Source organism: Schistocerca piceifrons, chromosome 5, assembly GCF_021461385.2.
Source record: "Schistocerca piceifrons isolate TAMUIC-IGC-003096 chromosome 5, iqSchPice1.1, whole genome shotgun sequence".
Classification (NCBI taxonomy): Eukaryota; Metazoa; Arthropoda; class Insecta; order Orthoptera; family Acrididae; genus Schistocerca; species Schistocerca piceifrons.
In genome coordinates this window covers 135,242,749-135,259,913 of record NC_060142.1, presented here as the reverse complement: position 1 = coordinate 135,259,913, position 17,165 = coordinate 135,242,749, and the positions used below count along the sequence as shown (strand labels likewise).

Sequence of the window (17,165 nt, the reverse complement as noted above, 5' to 3'; positions counted from 1 at the left end):
AGCTGTTATTAGTTTGTTAAGGACCATGGTCTGAAAGACAGACCATCCTACCAAAACTTGGGGCGGTTGGGGCATTTGCCAACGGAACTGGAAGATGGTTCACTCTGCGTGGCCATTAATACCGAGATTAAATATTTTACTGGCTTGCTGATTATGCTGATACTTCCAGAAGTATTTATAATACTGGTTGTTCATCTCGAACAGACGGAGGCCTCTTTCATCTCGCCAGGCACTTCACATTTTACGACGTTGACGTAGATATGATAATCGTTTTATTTAGGGCGTAACATAAAGGTACTGCCAAACATTCACATTACACAAGAATGTCTTCTTCTAGAACTCATTTTCTACAACTTTTTACTGTACGCTGACCATGGGAACACAAGCGAACAAAACATATTACTGTTTCAGACGAAGCATTCTTACAGGGCATGTTGAAAATACACTGATGGTTGTTTCGATTTAAGTCGTAATTCTTGTTTTCACAGTATTACGTGACAAACAGATGGGAAGAAGTGGGCCAGTTTCATATCCTCCACATTCTGTGCAATGAAGCCCACTAGGCTTTTGTTTGTGAGGAATTATGAAAGTTACCAGTTTTTATTTATCATATATTTTTTATTATTTATTTATTGCCAAATTATAGACCTGTTACCTGATGTTTTCAAACAAGTCGTACATCTTACAATTTTCGTTTTTCATCTTTTTTGCAGTTTTCTTTGTTTTGTTTTATCTAAAATATTTTGCAAATAATACTTTTCAAAACAACAATAATTTAAGGTTGAAATATAAATAATTTTTTTAAGAAGAATATAAAGAGGTAATGGGATAGAGGAGAGATTTGAAGTGCTCATTCGTGTACAGCATTTGGTGATTTCTTGGCTGGATCACCAGCACCTTATGCTTATTTACTGTCACATCTCGTCTTCCTCCCCATGTTCTTCTTCATTGTCACTGTGGCTACCGCTGTCCACCCCCTGGAGATTGCTATTACGTTGCATAATGGCATATCTGTTATGTCGTGTCCGCAGGTACTCTTCTTGTGTCGTTTTTGAAATACTGTTTGCCTATATGTTTAGCTGTACCCATTCTTCTTCGTCTCTTATTGCTGTGTATATATCTATGGCTGTTTCTGTGTAGTCTATTGTTCGCATAACGCGCACAGAAAAAGACAGTGTGTTCTGGGGAACCTTCTTCCCCGCATGTGCATGTAGGAGTCTGCCTCAGACTCACGCGGCTTAAGTGCGTGGGTTAAGGTCCGTGTCCGGTTAAGAAATATATCATGCCGCGGGTAGGATCGATATGTTTCATTCTCAACCGCTCTCTTAGGGAGGAAGTCGTGCAGTCTACGTCTCTTATCACTTAAATCCCGTCCACCTTGCCATGTATCTAAACGCCAACTTTTAAGGTGACGTATTGTCTGTATCGGCACACCAATTATTGCGTATTTGATCGCGATATCAATGGGGAATATTCCGAGCACCACTCACAGCGCATCCATTGAGGTGGTGCCGAAGGTCCCAGATAGGCTAAGTAAGAGATTTCCGTGCCCTCTTCTGACATATGCTTTGTTGGTGACCACGTTTAGTCTATGTGCCACGTGCTAGCTGCGAAGCTGAGTACTGATTCGAAGAGCGCACAGTGGTATGTCCGTATGACTGGTAGAGGTAGTCTGCACCGTTTCGAATTTAGCCGCACCAGTTTGTGTAGTATTTTTTGTGCTTTGTCTGTTGTTAGCCTTATGTGTTCGTGGAAACTCAGTTTCTGATCTATGTGTACCCCAAGATAGCGCTTAACGTGTGCTCGTTTGATGTTTGTGTCCCCAATTTTAACCGAAGGATTCCTTTGGAGCGATCCTTTCTGTAATGTGTATGTTGTTTTATTATCGACTATCCTGAGTTTACTGTCGTGACACCATTGTATAAGTCTTTGTTGTATTCCACTGTCTTTCTCTTCTAACTGGGCTCATTTGTTTGCAGTGACTACAACTAATAGATCTTCTGCGTAGGCGACAATTTCGTCCAACCTGTCATCCCCATCTGGAACTTATAGGAGGGGTTCGATTGATATGTCCCGGAAGATGGGGCCGCAGGTCGACCCTTGAGAACAGCCTTTGGTAATTCTTTTAATTACTTTTCGGCTGTAAATCTGCCGTTCGACTACTCGGTCTTTACAGTAGTGTAGGAAACCGTTTTACACTGATTGTGGTACCTCACGATGTCTTAACCTTTGAAACACAGCGGGGCACCAGAGATTATCGAATGCCCCGACAGTGTCAATCATTATTGCCATGGCGTATCCCTGTGATGTAGTATTAACTATGTGTAGGGCCTGATTGACGGCATCATCTATTGATTTGCCAGTTCTGAAGCCGAATTGGTGTTGGCTCATACCGCTGAGAGCTATGTGTGTTTGCAAGCACTTACACATTACCTTATCCTCTATCATGCATCGGGCCCTGGTACGAGATGCAGACAATATTGTTGAATGCTGCGGAACACGGCGGACTGAAGCCAGTGAGAAAGTCCGTCCGACGTTTCCATCGACGTAAGTATTGCAAACGATATAGAGTGGCGAGAGGGCTTGCATTATGTGATATCTCAAGCGATATGATGCAGGCTTAACACGCTGCATAAGCTAATCTTTTCGATATCCTGAAAAACATGACAGTTGAATTATTCTCTTCCACATAGTTCGTTTGTACTGTCCCTCCCCCCACCACTTCTGTGTGTCCTACGTGCCCAGGACATTATTAGGAAAATTTAGATCCGCCGACTGCAGGTTATAGTAACACCTAGTCGCTGAAGTCAGTTACGATTTTACCTAAGTCTCTGTCCCAGCGGATTCGAACCAGAAGTGTTAGCTTCCCTCTCATTAAAAACAGAGCTGGAGCACGAATGCTGTCAGCTTAACATGAAGTTTTCTTTACACAATATAATTGTTTTCCTACCTCATACCTATTTCTTTTTACAAGTACTACTTCACAACTAAAAATTTATCTGTTGAGTAGATGGAACTGTCATTCAAAAATTCTTTTAATTTGCTTTGAAATGATGGTTGGCTATCTGTCAGACTTTTAATGTTATTTTCTAGATGACCAAAGATTTTTGTGGCAATTCACTCTTTCTGTGCCAAAGCCAGACATTGAAGTGTTCCTAATTTCTTCGCGAAAGAAACATCCAGAATAATCTACTTCGGTCGGGAAGTTGCACTGGGTTTTAGCTCCCTAATTAGAACAGTTCTGAGAAACACCAGAAGGGAGATGTTCACAGCACTTTAACCTTTCGGAAGTTGCATTAAGTAACTATTAAAACAAAAAACTAAGTGGTCAAAGCTCCCAAAGTTGACTGAATATGGCAGTGCTTTACCGGCGCCAAAATGAAACTTTTTTGAACTGTGAAAGGAAATTAGCGTTTTCAGGTCAAAAACCATTATTATTAGCCGTAGTTCTCTTTTACACCAATGGTGAGTATCCATATTTTTATCTGTAAGCAAAATCAATCCCTGATACTTGCTCCTGCAAGGTCTGCAGGACTAACCACATGATTTACAGGGGCGTTCAATATGTAATGCAATACGTTTTTCTATCCTTGGTCAATTTCGGTTGAAAAAAAATCCGGATTTTCTTATGGGGACATGGTGCAATATTCCGTTTCAGCCCCTGTAGTTTCATGAAGTTCCGATAGGCGACAGTGCTATACGTACCCTCCAAAATGGCGTCTGTAACGTAAGTGCGCTCCAAGCAGTGCTGTGTCATTGAGTTTCTTTTGGTGGAAAACCAGAGCATCGGAGATATTTGTAGGAGCTTGCAGAGACCTGGCAGTGAACAAAAACGCGGTGAGTCGTTGGGCGAGGCGTCTATCATCATCGCATCGGGGTCGTACACAGCTCTGACTCCTGCAGCGTTGGAACGTGCGGACACACTCATTCGGGGTGACGGACGGATCTCAATCAAACATCTTGTTGCTCAACTGGACGTCTCTGTTGGTAGTGCTGACACTCACGCCCACTACTTGTGGTACTCAAAGGTGTGTGACCACTTGGATCCTCGCCGCCGAACAGAAGATCGTAAAAAGCCATGAAGGACCGTCTGTGCGGATTTCCTTGCACGTTATGAGGCTGATGGTGACAATTTTTTTTCGAACGTTGTACCGGCCGCGGTGGCCTAGCGGTTCTAGGCGCTTCAGTCCGCAACCGCGCAACTACTACGGTCGCAGGTTCGAATCCTCCTTCGGGCATGGATGTGTGTGATGTCTTTAGGTTAGTTGGGTTTTAGTTCTAAGTCTCGGGGACTGATGACCTCAGATGTTAAGCCCCAAAGTGCTCAAAGCCATTTGGACCACTTTTATCGAACGTCGTCACAGGCGATGAAACTTGGGTTCATCATTTCGAACCAGAAACAAAACGGCAATCTATGGAGCGGCGCCACACAACCCCTTCTCCGAAGAAAAAGTTCAAAGTCAGGTCGACGATCTTCTGGGACTCTAAATACGTTATTCTGTTTGGTGTACTCCCTAATAGTACAATGATCAACTCTGAGTGTATAGTGCAACCTTCACGAAATTGCAGAAACGACTTCAGCGTGTTCGTCGCCACAAAAAAAAAAAAAAAATGCAAGAGAACTTTTCCTTCTCCGTAACACCACAAGACCTCACACAAGTGTGCGCACCAGAGAGAGCTCAGAAACCTTCACTGGACTGCTGTGCCTCATCCGACCTACAGCCCGGATCTCGCACCTTCCGACTTCCATCTGTTTGGCTCAATGAAGTACGCTGCTGCTGTAAAACACTGGCGTCATCTGCCAGGTGTGGGGGCAGTGTAAGCAGCGTAGCTGCTGTTCCTGCTTTGACCTCAGGGTTGAACTGTGTTGCCTATCTGGTTGAGCTGCCCTCAGTGAGCGTCTGTGGAGATGCACTGGCTACTCCTGCAGGAGGTCGAGCCAACGTGTTGCCGGCCTGTGGTGGACCTGGCGGCCCAGCCCACGGATCAGGCGGATGCCAGAGTGTTCTGCAGTGTTGTAGAACACTCTGCCGACGTGCCGGAAGCGCTCCCGCAGTAGCGGGACGCCTGCTTCCTCGTGAAGCATCCTCGCTGGGTAGCGAGGCGGCTTGTGGAGGGCAAGGCGCAGCGCCCTGTTTTGGACGCGCTGGAGCGTCGCGATGTGCGTGGCGGCAGCGTTGCCCCACACCACGGCAGCGCACTCTAGTATCGGCCGAACCACGGCCAGGTACAGAGTGAGGCCGTGGCGTGGAGGGAGTGTGGAGGAAGGGTTGAGCAGTGGGTACAGCGCACGAAGGCGCCCCATTGCTCGCCCCCTGACGTCACGGACGTGAGGCAGCCACGTCAGGTGCCGATCGAGCGTCACCCCGAGGTATTTGCCAGTCCGCAACCATGGGATGGGGCCTCCCATGATCGGCTGCAGGTCCGGAGGCAGCCTCTTTCTGCTGAAGACGATGGCCTGGCTCTTCGCAGCGTTAAATTTTAAACGCCATTTAGTGGACCAGGCACCCAGGACGTCACATCCGAGCTGGAGGCGACGGCGCATCTCGGCCGCGTTCATGCTACGTGTGACCAGCGCCGTGTCGCCAGCATAAAGTGCTAACTCCACTCGTGCCACCCGCGGAGCGTCGGCTGTGTAGAGGGAGTACAGCAGGGGGCCGAGAACCGACCCCTGCGGCACTCCCGCGCGAATCTGCCGATCGATGGAGATGACTCCGTCTGCTCGGACGTGGAATGTTCGTCCTGAGAGATAGGAGCGCAGCAGGACCATGTGTGACATCGGTACCCCGTGTACAGAAAGTTTATACACGAGGCCGTCATGCCACACGCAGTCGAAGGCCAATGAAGTACGCACTCCGCGGGAAGTAGTACGTGGATGATGGGGAGGTCCTTGATGCAGCAAGACGTTGGGACCGACGTCGAGCAGTTGAGTGGTACCATGTTAGCAACAAGATGTTTCATTGAGATCCGTCCGTCACCTCGAATGAGAGTGTCCGCACGTTCCAGCACTGTAGGAGTCACAACTGGGTGCGGCCGGCAGGCACGCTGGAGATCGGACAGGTATGCACGACCTTGCTGCGACGACGACAGACGCCTCGCCCAATGACTGTCCATGCTTTTGTTCACTGCCAGGCCTCCGTATATAATTTGCAAGCACCTACGAATATCTTTTCTCCAAAAGAAACTCAATGATTGCTCTCTAGTTGGGTCCCACCTTTGTTACAGACGCTACTTTGAAGGCTGGTACAGTGCAGCCATCTACTGGAACTTCATGAAAGTGTAGAGGCTACAGCGTAACTATTCCACAGTGTGCCATCACATATTCCACTCTTTTTTTAACCGAAATTGGTCGAGAAAAAATGTGTTGCATAATTTACTGAACACCCCTTGTACATTTAGTGCCTCGTTGCATAGTAAAATTGCGTCATCATCGTTTGATTTAATTCGACTGCATTCTATTAGTCTTGTTTTACTTTTGTTGACGTTCATGTTACAACTTCTTTTCAGGATACTATCCGGTCCATCCCATTGTCCTTCCAAGTCCTTTGCAGTCCTGCAGTGCTGTGGCCACATCTTTGACAGACGTCGCATCAATTGCTTTTCATCCTGTGTCACATACGACTTCAAAAGAACTTGTCTTTTCGAATTTTGTAATCATTTTCTCCAGACACTTTGCAGATACCGGACCAGTGACTTTTTTCATACCCTTGAGTGTCTATTGGTCAAATTTTTGTTGAATTTTTTTGTGCCATGACGTTTCTCTCTCCGTCAATAACGTGCTGTTAAAATTTGACTTCATTCTGAGCAGTTTTCTTTCTACAACGTTTTGAAACTGTAACTTTGATTAAGGACACCCAGTATATACAGTACGCTTACGATATCCGACCTTGTCTTCTGGGTCCTTCACATTTCTTGTCAGAGAGTGTATACATTCTTCCTCTTTTGTTGCTTATAAACCAAATATGTATCATAAGACGTAGTTATAATTAATCACTGATATTTTCACTTTTATTACCATTTGCATAGCCGGCCGCCGTGGCAGAGCGGTTCTAGGCGCTTCAGTCTGGAACCGCGCGACCGCTACGGTCGCAGGTTCGAATCCTACCTCGGGTATGGGTGTGTGTGACATCCTTAGGTTAGTTAGGTTTAAGTAGTTCTAAGTTCTAGGGGACTGATGACCTCAGATGTTAAGTCCCATAGTGCTCAGAGTCATTTGAACCATCTGAACCATTTATATATATTTCCGTATGTTTTCCAATACGTACAAATTGTATACGAGCTATGATACATTCAGCATTATATCCACTTAATTTTCGTGTCTTGCTTCACTTGTTTTCTCGTGACCGCCACTTGCAGAAATTTCCATTGACTTTTTACTGTGAAAATTTTACTGCGCCAATTAAACAGGCATGGAACTTCATCGCACAAACCGACATTCGGCACCTCTTCAAAACAATGCATGGATTTTGTACATGCGTAGAATACTATAGGTTCGTACTTCATTACGAATTAACACTATTGTTTTCCTGTCATTTTTCTACGTATAAAGGAGCCAGAAAGTACATAACGGGGAAAGTGTACAACACACTTCTTACTCATCTTATCCTCTGTATCATAGCCTGCCGAGGTATTTTATACAATTTACTATAGTGTAGTCTTATTGTCTGTAAGAACAAAATTATTTACGAATCGGCAGTCAAAAATCAATATTTCTTTATCGGTGCGTGGGCAGAAGCTGTAAAACCTTGTGCTACTCTTCGACTCCTAAGTCACACTCGTCATTCCGTCCATCTGCTATGTAATATCGTTTCTCGCTATTAATCTAGAGACTAGTGACCATATGTAATACTGTATCACTCAGGTACCAACGCCGCGTCCTCTGCTCACCTGGGATAATGTGGTGGCATTTCTAGCTGCATGTGTGAATTCCTACTCCTCCCGGCTTACGGAGCGAAATAAATCTCGTGACATTTAAGAGAACAGTTTCACCATTTGCACAACAAATGAGAGGCAAAGCGTGTTGGTCGAGAAGATAAAAGGATTACTGGAGCCAGAGGCCTCGGCAAACAGTGGAGCGGAAAGATAGCTGCTAGGGTAGGGTGGGTAGCGTTGGGGGGGGGGGGGGGGGAGGAGTAGGGGGAGGGGGAGAGGAAGGAGGTTGACCCTGCTGTCAGCGTACGGCGAGCAGAATAGCGGAGCCTCAAGTAACAACAGCTAAGCACAGTAACGGAATCTCATCTGCTGGGAAGGAATGTTCGGAGTCAGTGTTGGTTCTACGAGCGATCGACGTCCTTGTTTCAAAGATCAAGAAATACGTCGCCAAAAATATAGCAATACCGTAAGGAATTAATAGCGCTCACCTTATCAAATAACAACATTGCATTCGTAACTCCGTAGGCTTTGTGCAACTTCTCAGTAGTTTCCGGCTAGAAGGTTCTGACATACATGTTCACTTTGACGTTGCGTGGCTGTTTAAGCACTACTACAGGAATACTTAAGACTCAGCATATATGAATTTCGCTTAGAAACTACCAACCTGTTCAGTAACATTATGACATCGACATATTTCTCTTTTACACCGTGTATGCTACCCCCATATGACCAATAGCGCTAAGAACAGTCCACTCTCACTGGAGGCCAATATGAACATGGAACGCTTCTTCGTATATCCACATTTAAACTCGATGAAGGTGGGACACAGCTGGTATAATTTTTATTAAAAATGAAATTCCTCCGGCTGTACTTAAGATTTTTTATTTACATCGCTACTAGTTTCGGTGTTGCATCAACGCCATCTTCACGCCTGTACACTTTGCTGAAATCAGTTGTGTGTGGCTCAATCTAGAAGTCCGCGGTGTGAGATCAACACGTGGCCCACATGGATGGCAGGCAGTAACTAGCTACTTGTAGACTGAGCCACACATAACTGATTTCAGCAATGTGCACGGGCCTGAAGATGGCGTTGATGCAACGCCGAAACTAGTAGCGAAGTAAACAAAAAATCTTAAGTACAGTTGGAGGAATTTCATTTTTTAAAAAATGGAACACTGGCAACGGTCCACTGGAAACAGAAGTGTTTTTAGCGTCATAATGAATGAACAAACACCGCCTGCGTCACTATTTCTTTTGTTAATTATTACCGTTTTCAATCTACCCTGCAGATAATCTTCAGATCTGACGCGGCAAGCTGTAGCTTGCCTACACTTCGCGCGCCAGATCCGAAGATGATCTACTGGGTAGATCGAAACCGGTAATCACTCACAAGGGAAAAGGTGATACTAGCAGCATTTGTTCATTACAACAACCTAGGTCTCGGCTTCTGAGATAGGACGTCAATTTTTTACGGCACGTTGACTACACATTATTTATAGGGTCACAAGGAAGAGACAAGCTCGAGGAATTCCTCTTACAAATGGTTAAAATGGCGCTGAGCACTATGGGACTTAACTTCTGAGGTCGCCAGTTCCCTAGAACTTAGAACTACTTAAACCTAACTAACCTAAGGACATCACATACATTCATGCCCGAGGCAGGATTCGAACCTGCGACCGTAGGGGTCGCGCGGTTCCAGACTGCAGCGCCTAGAACCGCTCTGCCACACCGGCCGGCTTTCTCTTACAATTCAGTTCCGTACGTCCTCGGGTAAACTTCACCACAGAATTAGAATAGACAGGAGGCCACCCGTCAAGAACAGTTGTATACATTCGTAAACATGCAAAGGCATCGTAAGAATTCGGGGTCTATTCAGCTTTCGATCTAATTCCCAATATGTTCCCCCTGACGATGTTTTCCCGCAGGCACGGGCGAAACGTTAGTGAATAGTTTAATCCATAGACCTGGTCTCTGTGCCTGGAACCATTAACAGATGTAATACGTAAGCTAAGCGACTAAAAGTCTTTCTTCTGACTGAATTTTCACCTTGAAGCTGTGTGCTGTTTTGAAACTTTCTGGCAAAACGAAACTGTACGTCGGACTGGCACGCGACTCCGAAACCTTTGTCTTACGCGGCGACATACTCTACCGAATAGCTCAGTCGGTAGTGGATTTGCTCGCGAAAGCCATAGCTTCCGGTTTCGAGTTCCGGTCCGGCACCCAGTCTTAATTCGCCAGTAAGTTTCAAAGTAAGTTCTGCTATGCGTACGTTTAATTAATGTGTTATTTGTAATTCGCTTTCCAGATGACGTGCCAGTCGCTGATTTCCGTCTTCAGCCTTCTGTTCGGTGACAAGCTGACGTCCATGGGGCACGAGACGACGAGCGCAGCGCTCATAATGAACATCATGAGCGCCGTCACCAACTTCTCAGGTGAGTCGCTCCGCCACGACGGTTTTGCGTTACGCTACTACCTGGAGGCAACACTGTGCAGTGTAAGGCCGCATTCAGACGAATGTTACTTGTGTCGATGTTCGTTGTGACGAAAATGTTCTGCCGTGTAGAAAGTGCTGTTATTCAAACGCACTGCTCACAGCAGCCGATAATATTTCCTGTATTTCGGATGCTTTCCGTTTCAATTTCTTTGCTTTTATTTCTCAGCAGATACTCTCGAAAATTCATTACTGATTTAGTTTTTCCATTACCCTCTGTAAGAAGACAATGCTTGCAAGTGCAAAATATACGGTTATGCAGTCCTACTTACAGAGAACGTCCCTGTGAATTAATATCTTGTACCAAAGTAGCCCCTTATTATAATAGGGTCCCATAGGACGCAACGTACTTCTTAATTCAATATATACCTTCAGAAGAGTGTTGGATGTTCAACACGCATTTACGTTTCTGGAATAATTATTTTGACCGCAGATAATGAAATGTGTCTTCCATATACAGGATGTCCCGAAAAAAACATCGACAAACTTAAGTGAGATGTTCCTTACCCCAAGACAAGGAAGAAATGTCTAGCAAATAAGGGCCCTGAAAAGCATACCTTAAGAGGTATGAGCACTCGATTCACCTTCGATACTATGAAACATATCTCTTCTGCTATATGGTCTTTGCTTTTCATATTTTGGGAGGAGGTAGTATAGGCCAAAACAAGGAAAAAAGTCAATTAAACACGGGCTCTGAAATGTGTATTTTAAGAGCTGTAAGAACTTGTTCGCCAATGGCCTTGCCGCAGTGTTAACACCGATTCCTGCCATATCACTGAAGTTAAGCGCTGCCGGGCTGGGCTAGCACTTGGATGGGTGACCATCCGATCTGCCGAGCGCTGTTGGGAAGCTGAGTGCACTCAGCCCCTGTAATTGAGAGCTACTTGATTGAGAAGTAGCGGCTCCGATCTCGGAAACTGACATACGGCCAGGAAAGCGGTGTGCTGACCACATGCCCCTCCATATCCGTATCCAGTGACGCCTCTGGGTTGAGGATGACACGGCGGCCGGTCGGTGCCGTGAGATGCGTTTCAGGCTAGCGAAGATGACAAGTGCTCATTGTTCTTACCGTACCCGTTTTACAGCTCATATTTACTAGACATTGTTTACTTATTTCTGTATAAGTGAAGTGTCCCTAAAGGTTGTCGGTGCTTGTTGGGACAGCATGTATAAATGAGACACTGAATCCAAGCCAAATTGAGTGCGAATGAAAGAAACTATAACTCAATAAATTTTAAGTGTGGAAACGCACATACACTGCCTGACAAAAAAAGGGAAGCGCCCAGAAGACGTACTCGGATGTCAGTGCAACTTTGTGCACGCACACACTATTGGAGGGTTTGAAAGCGATATGACTTGCAATTTTCTGTGACAAGAAGAATGGCGACCTGATTGGACTAGTGTTGTTACCAAGCCTGACAGGGTATGTAAGGGTGTGTGAATGATGTCGGATGTTAAATAATCACTGTCAGGGATACGGAGCTGCACCGTACTACTGTGAGACACCGTTATCAACATCCACAGGGTTTGAGAGGGACCTCATTGTCGGTCTCCATTTGGACGGCTGGTCGAATCGTGCAATATCCAGATTTGTAGAGCACTCGAATATGACAGTGTCCAGATAGTGGACTGCCTGGGAACGTCACAGCACGCATACCCGTTGCCTACTTTCTTGTCGACCGCACCTGGCGACAACAAGGGAGGATCAGCATATTGTGAACCAAGCACATAATAACCCATTCATATCTATACCTACAATCTGAAAACAAGTAATGGACTCACCGCAACATTCCATCTCACCATGCAGCGTTTGTCGGATTCCAGTAGAAGCAGCACAAGGGAATCATCGTCCCAGGCATGGACTGCTGCCAACACAGCAACACAGACGGCTGCGTTTGGAGTGGTGCCGCAACTGGGAAGCATGGACTGCTGATCTGTGGCGTCGCATTGCTTTCAGCTAAAAATGGCGCTTCTGCTCTACCCCGGACGACCATCGTCGGTGACTATAACAGTGATCTTGGGAAAGGCGATGACGTTTGATGTTTGATTTGTGGAGCGCTCAACTGCGCGGTCAGCAGCGCCCATACAAAGTCCCGATTTTGACACAGTCCAGTTTTTACGCGGCCCAATGTAGCCATTGTCACGAATGATGATGAAATGATGAGGACAACACAAACACCCAGTCCCCGGGCAGAGAAAATCCCCAACCCGGCCGGGAATCGATCCCGGGACCCCGTGGTCCAGAGACAGCAACGATACTCACAAGACCAGGAGCTGCGGACGACCTTGGGAAAGCTCCCATTCTTCTGCAGAGCCGCAACTGTTGTAAGTTCCCCACTAAACGGTTCTGTATGACATTTAGTCCAAATTTACCTTCCATTCCATAAAAAAATCTACGTACTACAAAAACTATGAACTGTTATTCAGCTTACATTCGTATGGTAACCTTTGACAAAGTAGTACAAAATTTGAACTGAACTGTAATTGGTCTGAATAGAACTTTTCTTGACAATAAATGCGCAACTGAATTAAAACTATCTCGCCCTAATCAAAATTTTCGCTTACCTCGCGTCCTACCAACATTGTACCAGTTTTGTCGAAAGCACAACAACCAGCAGCAAGTAGGCAGCGACTAAGCTAGATTTCTGTTTTTTAAATTAAACTACCAAAGAATAATCCAACTGTTGCATACCAATGGTACAAGGTGATAATAAACAGTGGTATGGGGAAAGTAACCATTCATATGAAATTACATTCCAAGACAACGGTTTAGAATGAAGTATGTCTTCAGAAAGACAGAGTAAAATTTCACATCATCTTCACACACAAGACTGATCTGAACAATATTTATTCTTGACAAAGTGATCAATGATTTGAAAGGTGTACAATATTAACAAAGAATTTCTGCAAAAATCATACAGCTTAATCAGTTGATATGTTAGTGCATGACTCGGGGAAGTGGGGTGGTCTTTCTCTCAGCTGTGAGCAAGTTAACTATCTGGCAATAATTATTACGACAGACTTACTGTAAAGTGCTGCAGTCTTGCCTCAATATCCCTGTCTTCAAAATTAGTAACATTATTAACATTTATGTTCTTTTCTCCTTCTCATACATACACTACTGACCATTGAAATTGCTACACCAAGAAGAAATGCAGATGATAAACGGGTATTCATTGGACAAATATATTATACTAGAACTGACATGTGATTACATTTTCAAGCAACTGAGAAATCAGTACCCAGAACAACCACATCTGGCCGTAATAACGGCCTTGATATGCCTGGGCATTGAGTCAAACAGAGCTTGGATGGCGTGTACAACTACAGCTGCCCATGCAGCTTCAACACGATACCACAGATCATCAAGAGTAGTGACTGGCGTACTGTGACGAGCCAGTTGCTCGGCCACCATTGACCAGACGTTTTAAATTGGTGAGAGATCTGGGGAATGTGTTGGCCATGGCAGCAGTCGAACATTTTCTGTATCCAGAAAGGCCTGTACTTGACCTGCAGCATGCGGCCGTGCATTATCCTGCTGAAATGTAGGATTTCGCAGGGATCGAATGAAGGTTAGAGCCACGGGTCGTAACACATCTGAAATGTAACATCCACTGTTCAAAGTGCCGCCAATGCGAACAACAGGTGACCGAGACGTGTAACCAATGGCACACCATACCATCACGCCAGTACGTTCAGAACGTGTTTGAAATATCATGGGACTTAACTGCTAAGGTCATCAGTCCCTAAGCTTACACACTACTTAACCTAAATTATCCTAAGGACAAACACACACACCCATGCCCGAGGGAGGACTCGAACCTCCGCCGGGACCAGCCACACAGTCCATGACGCCAGTACGGCGATGATCAATACACGGTTCCAATGTGCGTTCACCGCGATGTCGCCAAATACGGACGCGACCATCATGATGCTGTAAACAGAACCAAGATTCATCCGAAAAAATGACGTATTGCCATTCGTGCACCCAGGTTCGTCGTTGAGTACACCATCGCAGGCGCTCCTGTCTGTGATGCAGCGTCAAGGGTAACCGCAGCCACGGTCACCGAGCTGATAGTCCATGCTGCTGCAAACGTCGTCGAACTGTTCGTGCAGATTGTTGTTGTCTTGCAAACGTCCCCATCTGTTGACTCAAAGATCGAGACGTGGCTGCACAATCTCGATTGGCTACAATCCGACCTTTATCAAAGTCGGATACGTGATGGTACGCATTTCTCCTCCTTACACGAGGCATCATAACAGCGTTTCACCAGGCAACGCCGGTCACTGCTGTTTGTGTATGAGAAATCGGTTGGAAACTTTCCTCATTTCAGCACGTTGTAGGTGTCGCCACCGGCGCCAACCTTGCTCTGAAAAGCTAATAATTTGCACATCACAGCATCTTCCTCCTGTCGGTTAAATTTCGCGTCTGTAGCACATCACCTTCGTGGTGTAGCAATTTTAATGGTCAGTAGTGTACATCATATTCATCCTTGCTGTCCTTTATAATAAATTTTTCTTCGTCTAACAGATACAATCATAAGCCAACACAGCATTGAATACTGTACAGCCATCATCTGCCACATTTCAACTAAGAATGTATCAGACTACGCAGACTTTACCACAACAATTCCAAAGATTGTGCAACAGTAACGTAACTTGCTCTCTCTCGCTCTCTCTCTCTCTCTCTCTCTGATGTGCACATCGATGACTTACAAAATACACCTCACATGGTGTTACTCCTGGTGTCATCGTGAGGGGGGCAGTCGAGTCCAACTTCTGAAGCGACACTTTAAGGGAACCCTGGCGGGGCAACGGTGCGTCACACACATTCTGCGTCCGCAAGTATTTTTTCTCATGTAACACCGTCGTGGTGTCAATTTTCGAAAGGAAATGCTCGTCCACCAAGCACGTTTCTCTACATACTATCCTTGTGATGTTGAGGTACTCCCGAAGTCAGGAAGATCCCCAGATCTGCCACCGATAGAAAACGTGTGTGCCCAGCTCGGACGTCAATTGCGTTCCTGTGCCAGTGTCCAGTATATCAAAGATCAATTACCACAGCTCGGCGTCATCTTGGCTGAGGAGAGTATACAATAGGTTTATGGCACCATTTACAAACGAATCGGTGCATGCCTCCAGGCCAGAAGGCAGGGGCGGCTCCTGTATAGGTTTGCAGGTTTGCGCTACCCCCAAGGAATAATTTAGTTCAACTGTCTTTGCCTTTGAGCGTTCTATACTAGTGGAGAAGTAGCGCTCTGTTTATCTCTTTTGAAATGCCCGGGCTCCAAACGCCGAACGCAGCGGAGTTGGACGGAATGTGCCCACAGCGACAGGGGGTTGCACTGTGGCTGCAAACGCAGACTTGGGTGTCTCAGAGGGGGTGCGGGGTGCGGGGGCAACGCTAGGCAACACTGTACTCGAATGAGGGCCTTGTGTGTATAAACACCCCACCCGCGCCGCCCTGCCAGCCGCAGGAAGAGGGCCCGAACTCTTCTGAAGCGAAACGGAACTATCCGATCTTCGAACACAGTGGGATTCTCGCGCCACCTTACCAGTTCAGGTGTAGCTGCGAGCGAACTATTTCCTGTGCGTTGTGTTAGTTATTTTAGCGTGTGCTGCCACCTGAATTTTGAGGCTCAAGTGACAAGTGAATACGTGAAATAATGAATCAGGTAATTTCATAGCTCTCTGAACCCTTCAGTTCATGGAAGTTTACAGAAAAATTAGAAATTAAGAGGCTAGGTAGGCCGACTGCTGCTTTAACAATTTCGCACACCGTTAAAACGAAAAGCCGCCAATTCAATAGGAAATTTAACACTGAATTGTACAACAAGCATGAATGGCTGTGTGGCTGTGACATGAAAAATTCGCTATTTTGTTTTCCTTGTTTATTTTTTGGAGGAGATCTTTCATGGTCTAAGCGCGGTGTCTGTGACATTCAGCACCTCCATGACAAAATTAGAAAACACGAACTTTCTTCAGACTATATAAATAACGTTTTTAATGTGGCAAATCTAGGCAATGTAAATGTAGCTACCCAATTAGACAGTGCATACAGAAGGTCCGTGGCATTACACAACCAAAAAGTTACCGATAATAGGTACATATTGAATCTAATTATTAACTGTATTCGATTCTGTGGTGCGTCGGAATTGCCCTTAGAGTACATACTGGTGTTTTTCGTTCCTTCACATTAATTTTAGTGCAGAAAATTCAACAGGTTTACACGAGTAGAATGAAAGAGGGAAAACTGAAGATGGCGCAGCGATGTGTAATCTACTGCGGGAGGCAAAAGAAGTCAAGTTGTGAGGCAATAAAAAGAGTGAAATTCACTGGACACCTACTTGCAGCTTCTCTCTTTCTACCAGAGAAATTCGCAACTTACTCTTCCAGTTTTCCAGAAACTTCTTTCAGAGCTGCTATTGAACGCTACTCTATTTTGGAAGCAAAGAAACTTCGAACAGAACTCTCTGTTATTTATGGAAGAGAGGAGTTCAAAAGTATATGTGGAGCTTTCAGCTCTCTGAATTACATAACAGACAATCTATGTAAAACACTGAGGGAATCTGTAAAACTCCTGAAAGCGATAATTACAATTCCACTGACCACATCAGAAGCAGAACGTTGTTTTTCTTCGTTGAAACGCATCAAAACCCTCTTGCGGAGTGCTAAGGACCAAGAAAGACTGTCTGCACTCGCGAAGCTCTCTATTGAACGAGACCTCGTTTTAGGAATTGCAGACTTCAATCAAAGAGTGATGGAATGATTTGCAAATACGAAGGAAAGAAGAATAGAATGT

General features: G+C 45.4%; 1 protein-coding gene across 1 annotated transcript in view; it reads left to right on the top strand.

Moving 5' to 3' along the window:
• LOC124798059 (monocarboxylate transporter 12-like) overlaps positions 1-17,165 on the top strand; it is a 209,173-nt gene that overhangs the window by 134,823 nt on the left and 57,185 nt on the right. Inside the window, exon 3 of the mRNA XM_047261288.1 lies at positions 10,178-10,304. Coding sequence (XP_047117244.1) covers positions 10,178-10,304 — 127 coding nt within the window. The remainder of the gene's footprint in view (positions 1-10,177; positions 10,305-17,165) is intronic.